General features: G+C 38.1%; 1 protein-coding gene across 1 annotated transcript in view; it reads left to right on the top strand.

The window, feature by feature from the left end:
• Nucleotides 1-6,442: 6,442 nt before the first annotated feature.
• The window catches only part of LOC150086944 (protection of telomeres protein 1-like), a 186,486-nt gene continuing 171,196 nt past the window's right edge, over nt 6,443-21,732 (top strand). The window contains exons 1-2 of the mRNA XM_090372328.1: nt 6,443-6,594; nt 14,867-14,942. Coding sequence (XP_090228454.1) covers nt 6,469-6,594; nt 14,867-14,942 — 202 coding nt within the window. The 5' untranslated portion in view covers nt 6,443-6,468. The remainder of the gene's footprint in view (nt 6,595-14,866; nt 14,943-21,732) is intronic.

Below are 21,732 nucleotides of genomic sequence, written 5' to 3' on the forward strand. Positions count from 1 at the left end.
GGGACCAGTGCATTCTGCCTTGGGGGCTGCCTCTGTGTTGCGCAATGACCAAGTGCAAGCTCTGGCATTGGTGTGTGGGCAGCTGAGAGCTTGATGGGCCCCCTCACTTTTAATCCTTCGAGGGCATCCACCCTGTCCTTCAAGCTCTCTTATAGACCTATAACAACGCTGAGTTGTCGCCTGATTTCCTTACACTCCTTGCATCGCGCACACACAAAGACATCCCCCATGGCAGTGTCATGTCCCGTACCCGACTGATCCACAAACATCAAGCAAATAGTGCATTTTAATAGGCTGTGATTCAGAGGGCAACTTCCCCCCTCAGTTCTCCCCTGAGCCACAGCACTCCCATTAGCTTGAGCCGTTTGCTTTGCTGCTCTGGTCTGAGTCATTATTTCGATTTAATTTCAATAAATTTCAATTTCAGTACAAAAATTAAAACCCTAAACTTATATCCCAACACAGTTATAACGCTATATTTATGTTTCAGTATCGAGTGTTATATACGAAATCCCTTTATATAACTTCCGTATCAAGTTAAGTATTAATTATTTATTTTTTACTAATTATTTATGTTATGTAACCCAAGTCGTTATATGTATAGTTAAAAGTACAATTTAATTGACAATGAAGTTCAACAAGATTAATTATCTGATTAATTGACAATATTATGTACTATACTAAACTATATTAAGCTTATGCTATCTAATATCGCGTAACAATTGCGGCAATTTACGAACGGTAAACACGTGAATTTGATACACTTTCCGATACTAAGTAATACCTACAAAATCTCTAAGTTACTTTAAACTAAGTATCGTAAATAGAATATAAAGCTACTCTAGAAAATAAGTTAATATGCCAATTTAAGCTAATAAATCAGAAAAAAACTTCTCTGTTCCAGGAGCGGCAAAAATGTACGTCCGCACAGGCTACCCTTCAAAATTTTACATCAGAAGTTTTGAAACAGTGAACCGACCAAGGGAAAGAAGAAAAGAAATCTCGCAGGTCATCCCATTTTGCATTCTTCCAATGCAAAACAATACGAGGTTGGGAATAGCCATGAGATAAAGATCCATTGGAGAAGCGACAATCACCAAGTTTCGATCTGAGGTGCCTAAAGGACCACTCACTTCGACCATGTACTATGAGAAAAGATCAGGTGTGTTGGCTGTATGGTTAGGATTATCCGGTATATTTGTAGGTCATTAGTAATTGCAAAAGCCTGAGCATCTCGACCAGCTGGGTCGGTGTGACTAGAAAACGGAAGCATCTGGAGTTGTGAACATTAAAATCACCAAGGAAAATTACCTCACTCTTAGGAAAGTTGGACTGGAGAAAGTTAAATTGCAAAGAGAGGAAGTCAAAGAGCTCTAAGTGATTATTGGAGTTGGGAGAACGGTAACGACCACAGATGAATTTGACATAATGAAGTAGAGATTTTAAGCGAGAGAAGATCGAAAAGAGGAGATTTCCAAATTACCACGTCTCTGACAGGGAATATCGGAACGAACATATGCACAAGTATCACCTTTGAGGCGAAAGGAATCATACAGCGAATAATTTTGGCAACTGAGATAAGCAGTAGTTGAATCAACCGATAACTGAGGTTTTGTCAAAAAACATAAATGGGGTTTGGCAGACCTTAAGTGGAAATGGACATCTTTGAGATTAGAATTGGGACCACGTATGTTTGTGAAATAAACTAGGAAGTGTTTGGGAGGTTTAGATCTTTTTGCAGATAAGCTTACTCTATTCGTTGGACAATTCATGGTGTATTCAATAGTGAGAAAAGTGGTTGTGACATGCTGTATGAAGTAATGAAATTTTTGGATATGGCGTCCACATGGTAAGAATATACCCCGATCCTTGACATAACGTGGCCTCGACAGTGCCTCCCGCCTACATACTACTTGGACTCCCTCCAGTCACTATCTAGCAGAGTAGAGGTAGCAACATTATACACTAGCTGATCCGGAAGCCTCCTAAAGAGTTGCCAATAGGTTCGGTCCGGTGTACTAACTAGCGGCTGGCCTGCAAACACCGTTTTAGAGTTGTACCCTTGAAATGTAAGTAAGGTTAGATATCGCCATGATAATCATCATAACAACAAAAGTCATCAGTCACACTGCCTGATGGAAGAGATGGTGAAGGGTTGATCGGAACTTAATAGTGCTGGAGACTAAACATGGATTCCACCACTTCAAGCCGCGAATAAGCAAAGTGGTGGTATTGCACCGGTTGATGAGTCATCTACCACTAGTATTGCCTGGTAACACAGAGGGGCGTTATTCCTCCACGTGGTGTGTTCGCCACATCTCGACCCCTGCTTACGTTAGTTCTCACCTGGGTGGTCACCCACAGTGTGCTTGAGCATGGAGGATATACCCAGGATTTCTAACGGTCCCACCATCGTAAAGGTGCAAGCAGAGGATTTGGCTGTCACAGACCGTCTGGACCCCACCGAAATTGGATCCACTTTACTTGAATATCACCCAAACATCAGTTCCATCAGCGCTTTAGACTCCTAGGTAGCAAGTGCAGCTTGTCTGGCGTATCTGAGAGAATGGCTGTGATAGCCTTAAGGGCTTGTGTTCTGTAGTTGATTTGCAGTTTTATGGACAAAAATCCTAGTTTCCGGAGTGAATATAGGTAATTACCATGAAACCATGGTATTCTCGACTGAGATCAATTAATTCAGTCACATTGTGAAAAAGGCCCATAGAAATTCCTTGCATCATTCTCGGGAACCGAACTCCGGTCTTTTCCACTCGATGTGCGGAGGATGTGATTATATCACTGTGCTACTGACGAGTGAAATTTTTTTGGTCAGTGAGTGTTTGTTTATACGCACCCACATACGTACGTTTGCTGGACCATGCCTCCCGCAAAAGATTACATTTTGTAGATCTGTGATATGCAACTGTGGTGAATATGTCTATCCACGTAATCTCAGAGATGTTCTATGGGATTCATATCAGACCAATTCGGCAGCCATTGTAGAACCTCGAAACCACTTTCATATTTCGTGATCGACTCAAGAACAATAACTGCCGGGGGCATTATCCTGCTGACTCACACTTGTGCATTTGTAAAAGGAATTCACCGTGAAGGAGTATATCTGGTCAGCCCCAATGGACAGTTTTTTGCCTTTAGGGTACAATCTAGAAGTACAAATGCCCCAAGAGATTTCCAGGAAAACATCCTCCATACAAAAACACTGGCGCTATGTCCTGTTTCCACACCGATGTTCAGGATATCGATGTGGCTGCAGTTTTTTTGTTGTACCTTTCATCCACAAGAAAACGTAATTCGTGGAAAAGTTGCCCTTTTCCATGAATTACAACTTTTCCAACTCATATCAGGAAATGTAATTCATGGAAAAGGGCAACTTTTTTTCCCCCCAGTCGTCAATTTTTTTTAATGTAGCCGTTCAAATGCAAACTTTAGGCATTTCCTTGACAATGAGTCAGTGTAAGCATGGGTGCTTCAACAGGGTACCTACATCTGCGACACGCCCTCATGGGTAGCTCATTTGGTAGAATCGCCATTCTCCCCACACCAAGTGGAAAAGACCTGCATTAGCATTAGTTGAGGCATATGATGCAAGAAAGCAAGCTTATACAACATCAGCCAAAAAAAAAAAAAAAAAACCCTTCCCATTTAACCCATCCGGTCAAATGTTTGTCTAATTCAGCGTTAAATTTATTTAAACTATCAACTTCCACAATAACAGATGGAAGTCTCTTCCAGCAATCGACTACCCAGTGGCTAAAGGCAAACTTCTGCACGTCTATACTACAACTGTCTTTCCTCAGTTTGAATCTCCTCAGGTTCTTAATCTGAGCAAGTGGAAGTATCCCGTCAGCATTGAGCCTGCTCAAACCGTTTAAGACCTTGTACACCTCAATCAGATCACATCGTAGGTGTCTAGTCTCCAGATGCAGAACTTAAGCCTTTCTTCGTAAGCGTACCCCTTTGTTCCTCTCACTAATCTTGTTATCCTTCTCTGTACATGTTGATGCTAATGCGCCATAAAACAAACAAACAATCTGTACTTGTTACAACAGCTCTACATCCTTCTTAAAATAGGCCTCCAGACTTGTATACAGTACTCAAGGTGGGACCTGACCATTGCCTTATACAAAGGGATAATCACCTCCTTATCTCTGCTAGCAAAATTCCTATATATCATTGACTCCATAACCTGCTCTGGCCGGCGTCTGCACTGCTCAGAGGTCGAGTCCCGTCAATGACGTAAGGAATTTTTATGGGCCGTTTCCACAACGTGGCTGAGTTAGTCGGTCTCAGGCGTAGACAGCATGGTTTTTCTTCCATTAAAACAGAAAATCGACTACAGAACACTTGCAATTTACAGACAGTATATACGGAGCAATATACCCTTAGCGTTGATGTTCTTTAAATCCTAATACAAGAACAAAAACCACTGACACAGGAGGACGATTCGTTTAATTTTGGTCTTGGAGGCACCGCTGATTGTTGTTGACACATGGTCATCTGTCATATTAGTGCCATCGAAGACCGAACTTAAGTCTATGTGTATTATGCCATAAATTGCATATGTTCTGTGGACGATTTCACTGTTTTGGTGTACGAAAAACCGTGGATTGCAAGTCGAAAAACCGAGTTTGTGGGAATTCGGGTCTTTCCACATGCATTCTTTGCCTGAAGCCTACTAACTGAGTCATATATTAAAAAAAAGCCCGTAAAAGACCATGTCTCAAGTCAATGGGTAGTAACCGCTTTTATTTATTTATTTTTTTTTTTTTGTAGTAGGTTTTTAGGAGCGTCGGCGGCTAAGGCCATATTGCTCCGTGTATAATGTCTGTGAATTGCATATGTTCTGAGATCGATTTTAGGTTTGCTGCACAAAAAACCGAGTCTCGCTTCCAAAAATCACGCTACCCTCGCCTGAGATCGACTAACTCAGCCAGGTTGTGAAAAATGCCCATAAAAATTCTTCTCGACATCAACGGGACTCGAAACCATATCGTTTCCACCCGGTGTGGGGGAGGACGGCGATCCTGCCAACTGTGCTACCCACGAGGGCGACCGAGTTGTCTTGGAGCTCACAGGGAATTGAAGAAAAAGTCAAGATCGAAATGACTGATATCTCTGGATGGTCGGTAATTGAAGAGGTGTATGAAGATCGAGTTGAAAAATCGTGCAAGATAGGGAGCATAATGGGCTAAAATTAAGGGGTTAGACTGAATTCCGGATAGCAGTCTTCAAGTATCCCCAGGGGGGCTCACATCTGGTGAGTATGGGCTGGCACACCCAGGGTCCTGAGCTGGATAGCATCATTCTTCCCTTTCTTGGTGATTTCTTTCTACTTCTCTCTCTCAGGGTAATAGGAATTTTTTTTTTTTTTTGGCCGGTGCAGCATAAGCCTCAGGCTTCCTTGCACGATATGGCTAATAATAATAATATTAATAATAAGTGTAAATTCTTAATAAACCAATTGGTTACAGCGTCAATATTCTCATTGTTAGGAGGGGAGATAAATGGCTGCATAGTTATTTAATAGGGATGTCTGATCTCTCATGTGGCACAAATAAATTAAGGAAGGATAAGACGATCCAGTTTACGACTGGATATATGATAATGTAGTTTTACCCAATGGTTAAAGCTACATTATCATATATCCAGAGAGAAGCCTAAAGGTGTGGGCTTCTCTCGCGGGTATTACAATGGATATAATTACCGTCCTCTCGCAGTGTGGAAAAAAAAAAAACAGAGCTGAATTCGAACTCTCTCAATGACGTGAGGAACTTTTGATTTTTTTCAACCCCACAATGTGGCTGAATTAGTCGGTCTGAAGCTAGGACTGGTTCGTTTTATTTGCCTTTTCCTGTAGAGAAATCGACCACAGAATACACAGACACAATATACTGACGCCCCACAGTCTTAGTTGCCCTTGGCGCTGTGGACACATTCCCATTAACTAGGTAGTTAATTAAGTAAAAGGTTAGGTTAGAAATAGATTACTTAATAATACTTATTAAGTATTCACAGTTAATTCACATTAATTACGAAACAATCTTGTAGAACTGCATAAATGTTAAAAGGACTTTTTTTTTTTTTTTTTTTTTCAATAGAGATGATGCTATATAAGCCCGGTTTTCTGGCATCGATTTGCATTTATTAATATTAAATGATTTATTAATACTAATATTTTCTTAACATTAATACGAATACTATGGGATAATTAAGTAACTGAAACCATGAAATTGCATTTCACTCCTAGAGAGGTGGTAATTCTTTGTATATTATCACAGGGCCACTCTGTGCACAGAGCGTTCCTGGCGAAAAATTTAAATAATGTGGACATCCACGAAATGTGCTTGAGGTTGAAGTCGAAGTACAGTACTAAATTGTGCACTTCAGCATATTATTTAGTTAACTTGTATCAGTGATATAGTGGTGCAATAAGTATGTAATCTCAAAATGTCCAGTGATGATGCTGTCGATCTGGGTTTAAATGCTTTACTGGTATATATACCGCTTAGTCTCCAACGGATGAAATTATCAGAACTTGTAGAGGGCGGAAATTTTGAAGGGAAGTACATTTTAGTAAGTTACCCAACGCGTGACCTTTAGTGACACAATGAGTCGTAAACGCAGAAGTGAAAATTTTTGCGTTTGCAAATTTATTTTGCCTTTAGGGGTTGGCAGATGGGGCATATGCCCACTTAACCAAAAATTTGAATTTAAAGAAAGCGCAGGAGGCGTTCTAAAAAAAACTCAAAAGCCTGGTTGGCAACCAGTGGTTGCCATACCCTCCCTTACGATGATATCTGGATATGCCCCTGTTTGCCTTTATAATATTATGACACGTGTTATTGGTAATTTGTTCAGATACATGTTATGTAGATTTTACATTTCTGGAACTGAAAGTGCAGCCTTAAATAATTGAATCATTTGATTCATAGTACTCATACAAAAATATTTTAGTATTGAACTGACAGGAACAAGCAATAAAGATGATAGTTTCTAGTGTATGTTTATTGAGCCATATATTTTGAAGAATTGTTTATCTTTAAAAAAAGTAACAAGTTGTTGATTTAGGGTCATATAAATCGAAACAGAAAATTGTGAAAATCTAAGCACGTCAGCTTGAGTAGAGTGAAATCTGTCTTTAATTTCTTGAAGGAATGCGGATGATTCTCAGATGTTTTATGGTACTTCCTGTACTATTTCATGAATGAATTGCTGTCAGAAAATTAGCTATAGTCTTTAATTTTAAGGACAGATTTCACTCTTCTCCAAAATAATAGCACTAATTTTATTACAGTAAAAATACAGAAACAGTATTTATAAGTCAAAGAGGAAACTTAGGAAGCTGCAAATTTTATTTCAAGTACTATGTTATGAAATATTATTATTACAGACTGTTCAGAACAGTAAAGATTTAGAAAAAAATATAGCCATTTAATGAATATATAGGATCTTTCAATCGAATTGTCAGTGAGAATGTAATGATTTTGATTCAGTCAATTCTACAAACAATTTACATAAACATCACCACTGCAATTGGAGAAAATTCACTAAAACCATTTTTCAGTGTTGTCTTGTTTTAACTGGATCATGGTCACCACATCCATTGCTGTCAGCTTCAACAGCATTGGTCCTATTTTCAGAATTATTTAGTTTTAGGGGTGTCAAAAATCAGCATGAGGCCTAAGATGAACAGCCTCACTGAGCCTATCTTCCTCCAATTTCTGTTTTCTCTAATTTATGGCTGTGGTCCAGGCTCCTACTCAATGTCCAGGTCTAGGGTAGCTTAGTTCCCCTAATTATATTATCCCAATGCTTCTACTCACCCAATAGCTGTATTTAGTAGATTGGTTGTGTATGACTACTATTGTCCAGTTCAGTTTGCACCCAAGTTTAGACTACTGAACCACAGGTGACCTCAGATCACACTGAATCTATTAATTGGGTTTATGTAGGAGGGTACTGATTAATTCATCCCTACAGATGTAAGTACAAAAGATGGGCAGCAGTTTTAAATGTGATGGATGACCATTGTCATCTAGGCTACCAAATAAAGGTAAAGATGAAACAGTTTCAGTTTGAAAATAAAACTTATAAATACTTTGAATGTGGTCTGCTTAAATCTTGCTTTCACCAATAAGTTCTGGAAGAAAATTTTAATTAAATGAAATGGTTACAGTGCTGATCAAATGTTACATAGAAATTATACCATTGATATCTCTGTTTAAGTTATACAAGTGATGTATAGTAAGAGACTAGATTTTTCAGATAAGAAGCCTCATTTAATTCTTATGCTGTATTAGTTGTAGACTAGAAAATGGAATACTTTATTTAACTCACTTATAATGTAATAGTAATTGTGGCATGTGATGCAAGAAAGCAAGCATGTGAACTTATGTAGCATCATCCAAAAAAAAAAAAAAAAAATCACACAACCATTCCCTCTAAATGTTTGTCCAGTTCCTCTAAATTTATTTAACCTATCAACTTCCACAATGACAGATGGAAGTTTGTTCCAGCAATTAACCACCCACTGGCTAAGGGCAAATTTCCGCACATCTATTCTACAGCTGTCTTTCCTCAATTTGAATTTATGCCCCCTTAAGTTCATAATCTGAACAAGTGGAAGAATCCCATCAGAATTCAGTGTGCTCAACCCATTCAAGGCCTTATATACTTCAATCAGATCACCTTGCAGGTTCCTAGTCTCCAGCCACTGCAATTTGCAGATTTAAGCCTCTCTTGATAAGAGGAACCCTTCATTTCTCTCACCAATCTGGTATGTGTGATGATTGTGACTGGTAGCAGTTGGATCTGTTAAAGCTGAAGAGACATTCCGTGTAAAGCTGTCAGGTTGCAAGATAGTTGTCATTAGCAAAAATGCAAATTCTGGGCCTTCCCCTGTATGTGTTAACCTTTGCCTTCAATTTAACAGACACTTGCATGGCACCTGTAAGATACTCTTTTTGTTTTAATTATAAAATTTTTTTAGCTTTTTTACTGAATTGAAAATGGTGATCCATTAATTATGATGTGCTAAACTTAAAAGATATCTAATTAGTATTAGTATTAGTAACGGCCGCATGGTGCAAGAAAGCCTATGGCTTATGCTGCACCAGCCAAAAAAAAAAAAAAAATCCGAACAAAACAATGATAAAAACAAAAAAAAAAAATAAATAAATAAATAACTAAATAATAATAATTAATAAATAAAAAAAATAAAATAAAAGGGAAATTAAACCTATCATCCTATGTGCTTCCCTTACCCGAAAGTACTATCCAGATGACCTTTGAATTTCTCCAAACTGTCGGCCTCTACCACCCATGAAGGCAACTTATTCCAGTAATTTATAACTCGCTGGCTAAAATAGAACTTCCTGCAATCCAATCTAAACATTTCCCCCCGTAACTTGAATTTATGTCCCCTAGTTCTAGCATCATTTATAATCTTGAAAATTTTGTCCTCATTCATTTTACTGATGCCTCTCAGAGCCTTAAACACCTCAATCAAATCTCCTCTAAGGTGTCTAGTTTCCAAACTCTGCAACCCACATATTCGAAGTCTTTCTTCATAAGGACGCTAGGCGCATTATAGCCAAAGTAGCTTATGCGCCATCAAACCTCCATATCAACAACAACAAATAAGGACGCCCTTTTGCCGATCTCACCAGGCGAGTTACCCTTCTTTGCACCCTTTCAAGAAGCTCGATGTCTTTCTTCAGGTGCGGTCTCCATACTTGAACACAGTATTCCAAGTGTGGTCTAACATAAGCCTTATATAATGGGATTATCACGTCCCTATCTCTACTTGCAAAAGTTCGATAGATCATCGATAGGACACCATGGGCCTTCCTTGCAACATGTTTACAATGCTCAGAGAATTTCATGTCTGACCGTATCGTAACACCCAAGTCCCTTTCCTCCAGTACTGGCTTTAGTTGAACTCCACCAAGTGAATAAGTTTTTTTGGGATTACTGTTTCCCAGGTGTAATACCTTACACTTTGTTGGATTAAAGCACAGCTGCCATTTTTCTGACCATTCCTGAAGTCTATCTAGGTCTCTGAAGAAGCTCAGCTTGACAGTGATCATTAACTACTCTCCCAATTTTAACATCATCTGCAAATTTAGACATCACGCCCTCTATCCCTTCATCAATGTCGTTTATGAAAATTAAAAACAACAGTGGTCCTAATACTGATCCTTGGGGAACCCCACTTCTTACATCAACCCAATCTGAGGAATAGCCATTTATCACAACCCTCTGCCTCCTGCCCTGAAGCCATCCTATCCATCTAAGGATTTTCCCAGTGATTCCAACCTGTTCCAGCTTATAAAGCAACCGCTCATGTGGGACTGAGTCAAAAGCTTTGCTGAAATCTAAATAAACAATGTCGAAATTATTCCCTAAATCCAGCTCGTGAGTGACCCTTTCGAAATAGCGAACCAGATTTGTTAAACATGATTTTCCCTTTACGAAACCATGCTGAGTATCCTTGAGAATTTCAATTCGATCCAAATGATCCTGAATTCCACCCTTGATCATTGCCTCCATGATTTTCCCTGCTGCTGAAGTCAGACTGACAGGTCGATAATTTCCAACTTCACTTTTAGAGCCACCCTTATGTATGGGAGATACATTTGCACTTTTCCAATCCAAGGGAATCTCCCCAGAGTCTAATGATGCTCGCATAATTAGCCTCAATGGTTCAATGCACTCGCTTGCTGCCTCTCTTAAGATTATAGGGTATATTCCATCAACTCCAGGAGCCTTACTGGTCTGTAGGCTCGAAAGTTTTTTCATTAAATAATCTTGCGAAATTTCAATATCATTAATTACATATTTTTTAACTTCGCTCCCACAATTTCCCTTTGCCACAAAAGGCTTTTCATTTGTAAATATCGATGCAAAATAACTGTTGAGTTCATCTGCAACGGCAGCTGGTGTATTTATTACTATCCCCTTTCCCTTACATAAAGGTCCGATCTGGTTTGTCCTGCTGTTCTTGGCATTTATATATGTGAAGAATTCTTTATCCCCCCTCTTTGCTCTGTTTGCTAGTGATTTCTCATAAACTGCCTTTGCCTGTCGAACCTTTTCTGTGGCTCTATTACACATCACCTTGTAGCTGTTATAGGCTTCAGTACTTTTTATTGTTCTGTAACCTTTCCATGCCACCTTTTTCTGCTCAAGTAATGCGGCAACTTCACACTAGTCATCCAACTTGGAACCCTCCTCGTGGAGTATTTTTTTAATGGTATATACGCATTCAAGGCATCTGTGATTAATGTTTTAAAAGCGTACCACAGTTCAATTGTATTCATTCTCTGCGCGATATCTACCCAGTTAATAGAGGCCATGTAGTACCTTAAGGCATCGTAATTTCCTTTTCTGAAATTAAAACCCATTCCTTTGCCTTTTACTTCTGCTACCTCTCTCGTCATCATCCACCGTAGAACTCCGTGATCACTTCCTGCTACTGGTTCCTCTACTGTCAGCCCTGTTATGTCATCTGATTCATGTGTGATGATGAGGTCTAGGATATTCTTTTCTCTAGTATTTTCCCTGACATGTTGATACAAATAACAGTCATCTAGTTGATTTAAAAATTTTGTTCCCCATGTCGAGTTTCCTTCCCATTTACTCCAAACAATTAGAGGCAGATTGAAATCACCCATAATAAGGCATTGACACTTACTTGCCCATTCCATTTGCATGTAGAGGCTTTTGTCATAATCTTCACAATCACCTGGTCTGTAGATTACTCCTACTCGCATTATACCTTTGTTTCCAACTATCTCACACCATACAGACTCTATACTAGCATGTGAGACGTCTGAATCCGGGAAAGCTATCGTCGCACTCAGGCTGCTTCTGATAAGAAGCATTACCCCACCACCCCTTCTATCTAACCTATCCTTCCTAAATACATTATACAAGCCGTACTGAAACTCATCATCCCCAATTTCCGGGTGGCACCACGTCTCTGTAAGCCCTATTATGTCCGCGTTACTTGTTTTAACCAGCAGTTCGAATTCGCTCATTTTATTGACGACACTTCTAACGTTACTGTATAAACAATTAAGATTTACTGTTCTTGTATATTTAACAACCCTAACACAACCCTTGAAGTTTTTTAGGCTCTCTTCCCTGGCATTAGCTACCCGCCCACGTGAAACGTTTGTGCCCCCAGAACATCTAGATAATACGTCCAGTTGGGGTAACAGATAAGAACTCTTGAGGTATGTGCAAGAGTTACTTTGACCAATATTATCAGATAAACGCGTGTCAGTATTACCCACATCCCCCCTAACTATCAGTTTCCCTGAACCTTTAAGGTATCCTCTATAATACTGGCAAAAACTTTTGCACCACCTTTGTTTAAGTGTATCCCGTCTCTACAAAACAAATTCCTTCTACCTACAAGTGTGGGCCATGCTGATAGAAATTTACCCCCTAAAGCCTTGCAGATTCCTTCAAGTCTTGAGTTAATCCACAAGGCTCTTAACATATAATCCCTCCTATCGTGTCTGGGCAGAATTGCAGACACATAGACATTATGGCCTAGCTCGCGACATTTCCTCAGCATGGTCCTGTATTTTTCCAACAAATCGTCAGATCGTGTACGTTTAATATCGTTTGTCCCCACATGAATAATAATATTTTCTTTACCCCCTTTAAAATCTGACAGTCTGTTGGTGACATCATCAATAGTTGCTCCCGGCAGACATACCCTGGTTCTCCTCCACCTATCTTTATTACAAAAAATATTCCCCGTTTCCCTGACAATGGAGTCTCCTAATAATACAATGTCCTTTTTAACCAGAGTAGTTTGCACTTGGTTTTTCTGTTTTGAGGCTCGAATCGGGTGTGCATCACTTGGTAGATTGCTGGATTTTTGAGTCCCTGACGAGCTCCCAGATGCATTATTTTCGAGGGCAAGCACTCGTTTTTTCAGGGACTCAAATTGTTCCCTCAGTGCACCAAATTGTAATTTAAGATCGGTGCACTCCTTACATCGATCACAAAGAAAAGAATCCCCAGGTGAGGTAGGATTAGTCACCAGGTCGACCTTGGAAAACATTCCACAGGTTCCACAACGGATTAAATCATGACTCACCCGTAAATCGCCATCTGCTATTTCCGTGTGAGTCACGATACCCTGTGACGTGTTTAAGGCAGATCTCGTAACTACCATTATAAAATTAAATAAATATCAATGAAAGTAACTTTAAAAAATTATATCTATAATATTATTAAAATCAAACAGTTACAGGAAAACCTATAACAAAATAATCCAACAATATCTAAATAAATCAAATATTTAAAAGCACTATCCAAAAGTAAACCACTTAACTGAGGAGCCCTGTCTAAGCGCGTCCGCTCACCTCGAATGCCAACCTTGAAATGATAAGGTTGAACATAAACCAAAAATAATAATTTTTACCATAATTTTTAGAATTTAAGACACTCATCCCCTGGTTTGACACTTGCATGGCATCTGGCTAATGCAATGTGAACATCTGTATTTTTGTCAGCTATTCACAATTAGTTGGTGAAACCAAAGCTCTACCACAAGATTATCAGCCTGTTGCTGGCTGATTACAATGCCATGTGGGAATGAGACTTGCTTTGAAGAAAGATAGATGCTTTTGCTCACCTGCCATCTCTAAAATGCCAAAAAAAAAAAATTTAATGTCTTGTCATTCATAGTGTATTGCAATGTCAGCAAAATATTCTATAACCAGTTAGAGGACATTGGTGGGAAAAGTTACGTAGGAGGATTTGATTTCCTTTACAAATTTAAAAAAAATAGACATTTAAAGAAGCGGAGTCTATTAGATACCATACTAGCAATGGAAGGTTAATAACCATATCAAACCATTTCCCCCCCCCCACCACCACCACCACCACCAACCACCACGAGGATGGTGTGGTTGTTTTTTACCATTGGGAAATATTCAGTTTTCGATAACTGCTGTAATTTTAATATGCATTATTAAAAATTAGCTGTTTAGATTCAAAAGGTTAAAAATTAACAAATTATTAAAAAATAAATTGGCTGGAAATAAAAAGCACAGCTGTAATGAACTTATAAATTTGTTTAACTGTAATTTACAGTTGAAAACTTGTAGAGAAGCTAAACAAAAGTTTAATTCTTAAAATTATATTGCAGTATAGAATGAATTTCTATACGTGTGGAAGTTGATAGCTTAAATAAATTTAAGGCTGAACTAGATAAACATTTGGAGTGACCAGATGGGTGAAATGGGAAGGGTTTTTTTTTTTTTTGGCTGATGTTGTATATGCTTGCTTTCTATCATATGCCTCAACTAATGCTAATAATATGGAACAGTTTTGGTACCAGTTATCAGTGCTATGCAGGGTATTGCTGTACATTACTAGTTAATTAACGTGTGCTCTCTATTTTATAAATCCCAGTTAGCTTTTCAGCCTGCACAACTTGCAAATCAGCCCATGAATACATACTTTACAGTGCTTTAACATGGTCCAAGTTGCTGATGTGCCTAAAACTGTTCAATAACATCTTATAAATTCCTCTCTTCCTATGTCGCTCGCCCAGTGTACGGATAAAAATTAAGATAATTTTTGATAATTAACATTTGCAATACTGTTTACCTGTTCAGTTCTGTATTTTGGTATTGTATTATGTTTCTTGTTTATATTTTATCTTGTAGAATTTTGTGTGTGTGTGTATATATATATATATGTATATATATATATATATATATATATTTTTTTTTTTTTTTAAATTTTTTTTTTTTTGTTCTTATTTTTATATCTATATTGTTATTTCAAATCTTATATCTCATTTTACATATTTCAGGGTAAAGTATGGCATACTTGGCCTCTTCAGAAAAGATCACCTTCTGGATTGCTGATGAAACTGTTAATTTCAGAAGGTATTGTTTGTTTTCATACTTATGCAATTCTCATTACATTAGGTAAAGCTCCAGATCTTGGGTACTAGTCCATATTTCGACAAAGGGACATGAACAAAGCAGTGATTGGCAGGTGCCACTCACTGGTTTCCTCGCCCACTGGCATCATAGGTTGATATGTCTGTGGTGTTTTTATCCCCATTTGCTGCTGTTTTCAAATCGGGAACTTGTTTTCTGATTTTAAAATAGCGAGATGGGGGATAAATGCCCTACCTAAGCTAAGCATCCCCTCCCCTCTCCTCGACAACACAAAACAATTGGAAAGAAAATGCCTTCACAATAATCACCTAATCACAGAACTCGACTGTACAATCACTCCGTTCCACGCCCACTGCACGAGACAAGTGGTACCCAAATAATGGAGTTTAGTCTTACATTATATTATCTGGCTCAGAATTTATTACCTATATTAGTAATTCATATTTGAATTATACTTAAATATTAAATGATTTTGAATGTATTTCTTTATATTCCAAGTCATAGTTCTGATAACTTGCGAATCTGAAACCAAGTTTTTAGCTGCTGACACGGGGTTATATATTTTAGTAATTGAAGATGCACGATGAATTATTTTTAGACTTTTCTGCTCTTTATTTAGATAGATTCTTCAGTCATTTTCTGAAGAGTGTTTGAGGATTGCTTTCATCTTATCATGATAGTGTATTTGTCAAAGTTACTGAGCAAGACAGTTAGAGAGGAAACCATATTATTTTCATACTGTGGTTTCCACTTTATTACTGTTATCAAAAACAGGTTAAAAAACTTATCAGTTTTGTTTTCCCTCTGCTATTCTCTTCTTGCCTATTCTTCTCTGGTTAGGATAAGTAAATAGTGAACTCACTGAAGTTTATGCAATTTGGCTTAATCATCTTAAGTTCTTAATGCAAAAAGTTTCTTTTATTTTTTTTGTAAATAGAAATAAAAGAAACCTTTTCAGTCTCCTTACTTTGAAAGTCTCTTTATTTTGAAAAAATAAATGAACCCTTTCACATTAAGAAATTTAGCCAGGTGGCTTTAAAACAGAAACATGAAGAGAAATATAGGGAACTGTGGAAATGGGCCTCTCAACAGTAAAATTAAGTAGGGCTAATGGAGCATGGTGGGTAGGGTCTGGGGAATGAGATGCTGTGAGAACACTAGACACTGAATCGAAGATGCTTTGTAGAACACGATGTCAACGGTTAAAGGCTAATTTGTAATCTTTGTTCTGACTCATTATGCATGCAAACAAGACCCCAGTAAAGGGTTTATTAATGTGATGCTTGTGTATTAAAATTATTTGTTGTGGTGTTTAAAGTGTTTGAATAGTTTATTTCTTGATTTATGGTGTCATATTTCACTAAGGTAAAAATTTGAGTAAAAATTGTTTGATATAAATTTTGACATAAATGTTTCTCCTTTGTGATGGTTGTTTGAGTTAAATATGGTATTTTTTTTAACAGTAGATAAATTGAATTGGATTTTATCTAGAGAAAATGGGGAGGACACTACAGTTTTTTATTTTCTAGTTTTTGCAGAAATCTTCTTTTTTTTTCCATTGCTGAGTGGCAATACTAGACTTAGTGCGATCAAGTTTTCTTGAACAAAATGTCTGCAGCAAATGTGCACCCACTAACCTGATTACCACAAAAACACCCCTCTTGTATTAGCACTGGTTCTTTTTTACAAAATTAACATAAGACCATCAGTTAGAGGGGAAAACTATTATTTCTAGCAGTAGTACAGCCAGTGCTGGCTGGCTGCATTATTACTATGAATATGGGTAAATCCACTCCCCCCCCCCCCCATATATACTGTGTGCAGGAAGATTGAGTTTATAGAAAGCATCCTTTCTATAAACCTATTATTTTCTTGATCAAAATCCACCACTATTCTGAAGTATCACTTTTGTCTTGAGATCGTATAAAAAACATTATGGGACTCCTTTTGTTTCGAAACTTGATACTGTGACATGTTGGACAGACAACTTGTGTAATCAAGGCACACTAATATTCATAAAATCGGATGAATGCTAACTTATTGCGATTTTATTTTGTAGAGGATCTGTGTCCTCATTTTAAATTTAATTTTTAAATCATTGGTTTGATTTTAAATCAAATAAAATTAAAATATTAAATACAATATATAGGATATTAAGAAATATTATTATATTGCTAAAATATAATACTTTAGAAATTCTCTTACCTGGGATTTTTTGGGAATAACTGCATCCAGGTAAGGTATAATTAGAATAGATAGAAATAGTATTGAAAGACCTGCCTACAGATTGATGAATCTTTGTCCTGTTACAAGGTTAATTCCACTAATGAGTCCTCCATTCCTCCTTAAGAACAGTGACCAGTTGAGCTACCTGTGTGAGACATGTTGCTCTGACCCTCACCCACCATTCCAGTTCATGCTGTAGGTGTTCCATAGAGTGCAAATCAGGGTTTTGTTGGCCATTCCTTATTTTGTACATTCATGTCCATGAACCATTTTTGAACAGCACCAGTAGTATAGCATGGGATATTATCCTGTTGAAACAAATATGGGTCTTTACCAAAGAGCTGCTACATTATAGGAGAAATGGAATTGTTCAAAATACTGAGATTTTTGAGTGCAGGATCTGCATTCATGGTTCCTACTAAAATCACCAATGATCCTGGATTGTACCATGAGAAACAGCATCACACCATAACCACTCCTCTTCTATATTTCATTGTTTGTACAATGCACTCCAACAGCAGATGGGCGCCTCCATAGCCAGGTGGGAAGGATCAGCAGTGCGTAGCACACGCTTCTTGATTAGACCAGGGTTCGAGCCCATCACCACCAAATATGGAGGATACGGAAAGGTCAGGGAATGACCACCGGATATTCCTGGAGCAATATGGCTTTAGTTGCTAATGTTCCTAAAAACCAAATAACAACAACAACTAACAGCAGATGTTCTTTAGGCATCATCCACAGCAACCTGTCTGATTGGAATAGGCTGTAGCATGATCTGTCACTCCATAGAATTGATTTCTGCTTCTTTTTGACTAGTTATAGTTTGTTGTACCATGCAATGTGAATTCACTAATTGTAGTTGGTGATGCTTGGCTTTTCCACCACTGATCTCTTATGAAAAAGACTGTGAAGCTCCATATGTAGTGTATTCCTACAGATGTCAACCTCTTTTTAATATGTTAAACTCCTGGTTGAAGTTTGTTGGAGTTATGACAAGATTTTCACACTTCCTTTTCAGTATTTTTTTTTTCATGTGGAATGAGCTTCTCTGGCAGTTCATTCCATGGAAGCTCACTGGGCAATGGTAGTACAGTCATGCTCAATTTTGTGATAATATCGTCAGTGGTTAACTTTGGATGGTGTTGGTGCTCAGAAATCAAGCCAGCAGTGTGACTGTTTTTATTGTCCCATGGAGAGTGAAAACAGAAGTGTCCAGATATTTTTGGTTGGTTAAGTATATGTAAAATCATAAGCAGCAAATATCATTTTATGTACAGGGTATAAAACAACATGATCAATTTTTGAGGTACAGCTCCGAAACTTGGAGTCAAATGCAGTTGAAAAACTGGAGATATTTTGACATGTGATTTATAAGTACCAACATCTTAGAAGGTCTCAATATAAGAACCTGAATGGGATTAAGCATGGAATTCCTTAGAAAATCTGTTGGAGATGGGAGAAAATATGTCAGGATGGTCACTGGCTTCCTCTAGGAGATTTCACAAGAAGATACATGTTAAGTCAAAAAAGTAGCTTCACACATTTGATGCCTTTATAATTTTTTACTATATTTACAGAGAAGAAAGATTTTTCTGGGAGAAAATTAGTATGAATCTAAAGTTGCAGTGGAAGTAACAATTACACTAAACAACAAATTTTGGGTCATATCTTGTTACGGGCATGAAAGTAAGTTTTTACTTTATAGATTTTGGGGTCTAAACAGAAATAGTGCTTAAAATGGCAGATCTGCTCTTGTTTTCGAAAAAAGTAGTTTTTTTATATTTATACAAGGTATTTTTTATTTATATGACATATAAATTTTTTATCTTTACAAGATGTAGCTCTGAACATACCTATATCAAACATGGGACCTTTTCGCCTTTCGCTTGTATTCATCTTTGGCAGCATCCCTTTTCACCATTCAACAGTAATCAGCTAACATGGCGGCACATCATTTGCTATTGTATCTTTGTTCCTCGCTGCGATGTCTTGATGGAAGTGCTCACCATGTTCGTCGCTGATGGCACCACAGTTTGGTGTGAAGAAATCCAGGTATGAGTGCAAGAAATGCATCTTCAATGACATGTTGCACCCAGTTTTTCATAAGTAATGAGATCTTCCACAAGCAGCCTATAGCTGCTGGCTTTAACATTTCCTAAAGTACAAGTCAATGTTGAAAAAAAGTTGAGTTAGGGTTGAATGTGAAAGTGTCTGCAATTCTGCCCAGACACGATAGGAGGGAGTATGTGATAAGAGCCTTGTCGATCAATTCTGCACTGGAGAGATTGTGCAATGCTCAATGGGTAGAATTTTTTCAGCCTGGTCTGTGCTTGTTGACAGGAGAGACTGCTTCTACAGGAATGGGTACACTTAAATAGAAAGGGTGCAAGAATATTTGCTGATGCTATTGAGGCAGTGTTAGGTGGGACAAAAAACAGCTAGCTTGGGGGGGGGGGATACACAGACTAAAAGGTTTAACGGTGGCTGTAGGCAGAGGCAAAAGTGATTCTTGCACTGCTAGTATTAGAATGAGCAGCAGCCTGGAAAGCAAGGTAATGGAGTTGTCCAGGACTGCTGGGAGTCATAGTGGAACAAGTAAATACACTGGCTGTGTTTTGGTAACTAAGAGTAGGAACAGGTGCATGTACACCAATGCTAGGAGTACAGTTAATAAATTTGAGCTTGAAGTGCTAGTCAAGACATCGAAGGCAGTTATTGTTGGGATATCAGAGACGTGGTGTCACACAGATATAAGCAGTGCAGAATTGGAATTTGGGGAGTACAATGTGTACAGGAAGGATAGACAGGACAGGAAGGGAGGAGGGGTTATGCTCTTAGTTAAGAAACACATAAAATCTAAGGAAGTACATCCAATTGATGTTGGTGGACAATGCAGTGTGGAGTCTGTTTGGTGTGAAATAAGCACTGGAAAAGGAAAAATGAGAGTAGGGGTGTGTTATAGGATGAGTATAACGAGCAATTGTGCAGAGAAATAGAGTGGAGTTGAAGTAAATCAGAATGTCTTATAATGGGAGATTTTAACTTTCTGGATATTGACTGGAACTTGTGGGCGTAATACCCTTGATCTGATTATCAGCAGTGATTATTCATGCATTAAGAATGTGCAGATAAAGGAACAACTGGGTGACAGTGATCACAATGTAACTGATGTGGGAATTACTTAAAGATGTAACTGCCTTCAAGGCTAAAGGGAAGGGCTTTTGCTTTCGTAAAGGTGACTACAGTGGTCTCAGACAGTTTTTAAATTCTGTACAGTAGGATCAACTGAAGATGTTACCAATGTTGAATTCTAAATGGCAAGACTTCAGGGACTTAATTTTGGAGGCTACTAGGCTTTTCATTCCAACTGAGAAATACTGTTCAAGGTTTAGGTCTAAATGGATGTCAGATGAATTAATGAGGCTCGTGGCAGAGAATAAGAATGTATGGGATGCATATAAAGTACCAGGTGACCCAGAAGTCTATGGCAGGTATAAACTAGTCTGTAATCAAGTCACAAAGGAAGTTAGGCAGGCAAGAAATTTTTGGAAAGGATGCGAAGAAAAACAGCAAAGAGTTCTTTACTTATGTAAACTCTAGAAGGAAAGGGATGAATCAGATTTGACCACTTAACATAGGTGGGTTGACTATTGATGATCAGGCTCAGGTAGCTGATAAACTGAATGAGTATTTTGCATCTACATTTACACATGAGGAGTCATTCAGTGAGGGAGTGCTAGAAGTTTATCAAATGTTAACAGGGAGCTAAGTGATTTTGTAATAACTGAGGGCAAAGTGGAGGAGAAATTGTTGAGGTTAAACATAAGTAAGGCATCTGGGGTGAATGGGATCTATCCAGTTATATTAAAGGAAGGAGCAAAGGAAGTAAGCAAATCCTTAGCCATAATTATGAGAGCTTCCTTGGACTCAGGGGAGGTCCCCATGGACTGGAGGTGTGCAAATGTATCACCAATTCACAAAGGGGGTTCAAAAGGTGATACAAGTAACTACAGACCTGTTAGTTTAACTTGTGTTCCCGGGTAAAATATTGGAATCACTGGTTAAAGAAGCATTGCAATCTCATCTAGACAAGACTGCAGTAATAGTTAAGACACAGCATGGGTTTGTTAAAGGGAGGTCTTGTCTGACCAATTTGATTGGACACTATGATGTGGTCACAAAGCAACTGAATGCCAAAAATAATTTTTGATATAATATACAGTGGATTCCAGTTATTTGGGCTACTGGTTAATCGGGGCAGCGATTTATTTGGGGCAAATCATAAAAACAGAAACCAATCAAGAAAATAGCCAGGGTTTACTTCGCTTAATTGGGACAGCATGCCGTTTAATCGGGGCAGGAGACTGCAGCACTGCAGATTACCCTACGATTGTCTCCGACGGTACCACGTGGTTCGGTCGAAATTCTGGAGGTCGCAACCATAAAACAATAAAAACAATTAGCAGTCACCTTTTTATTGGGCTTTTCTGTTAGTGAAATCTATCATAAACGGACAGTAAAATTGACCTTACTGAATTTGCAA

Source organism: Mastigoproctus giganteus, chromosome 4 (genome assembly GCF_048544385.1).
Source record: "Mastigoproctus giganteus isolate SK-2022 chromosome 4, ASM4854438v1, whole genome shotgun sequence".
Taxonomy (NCBI): Eukaryota; Metazoa; Arthropoda; class Arachnida; order Uropygi; family Thelyphonidae; genus Mastigoproctus; species Mastigoproctus giganteus.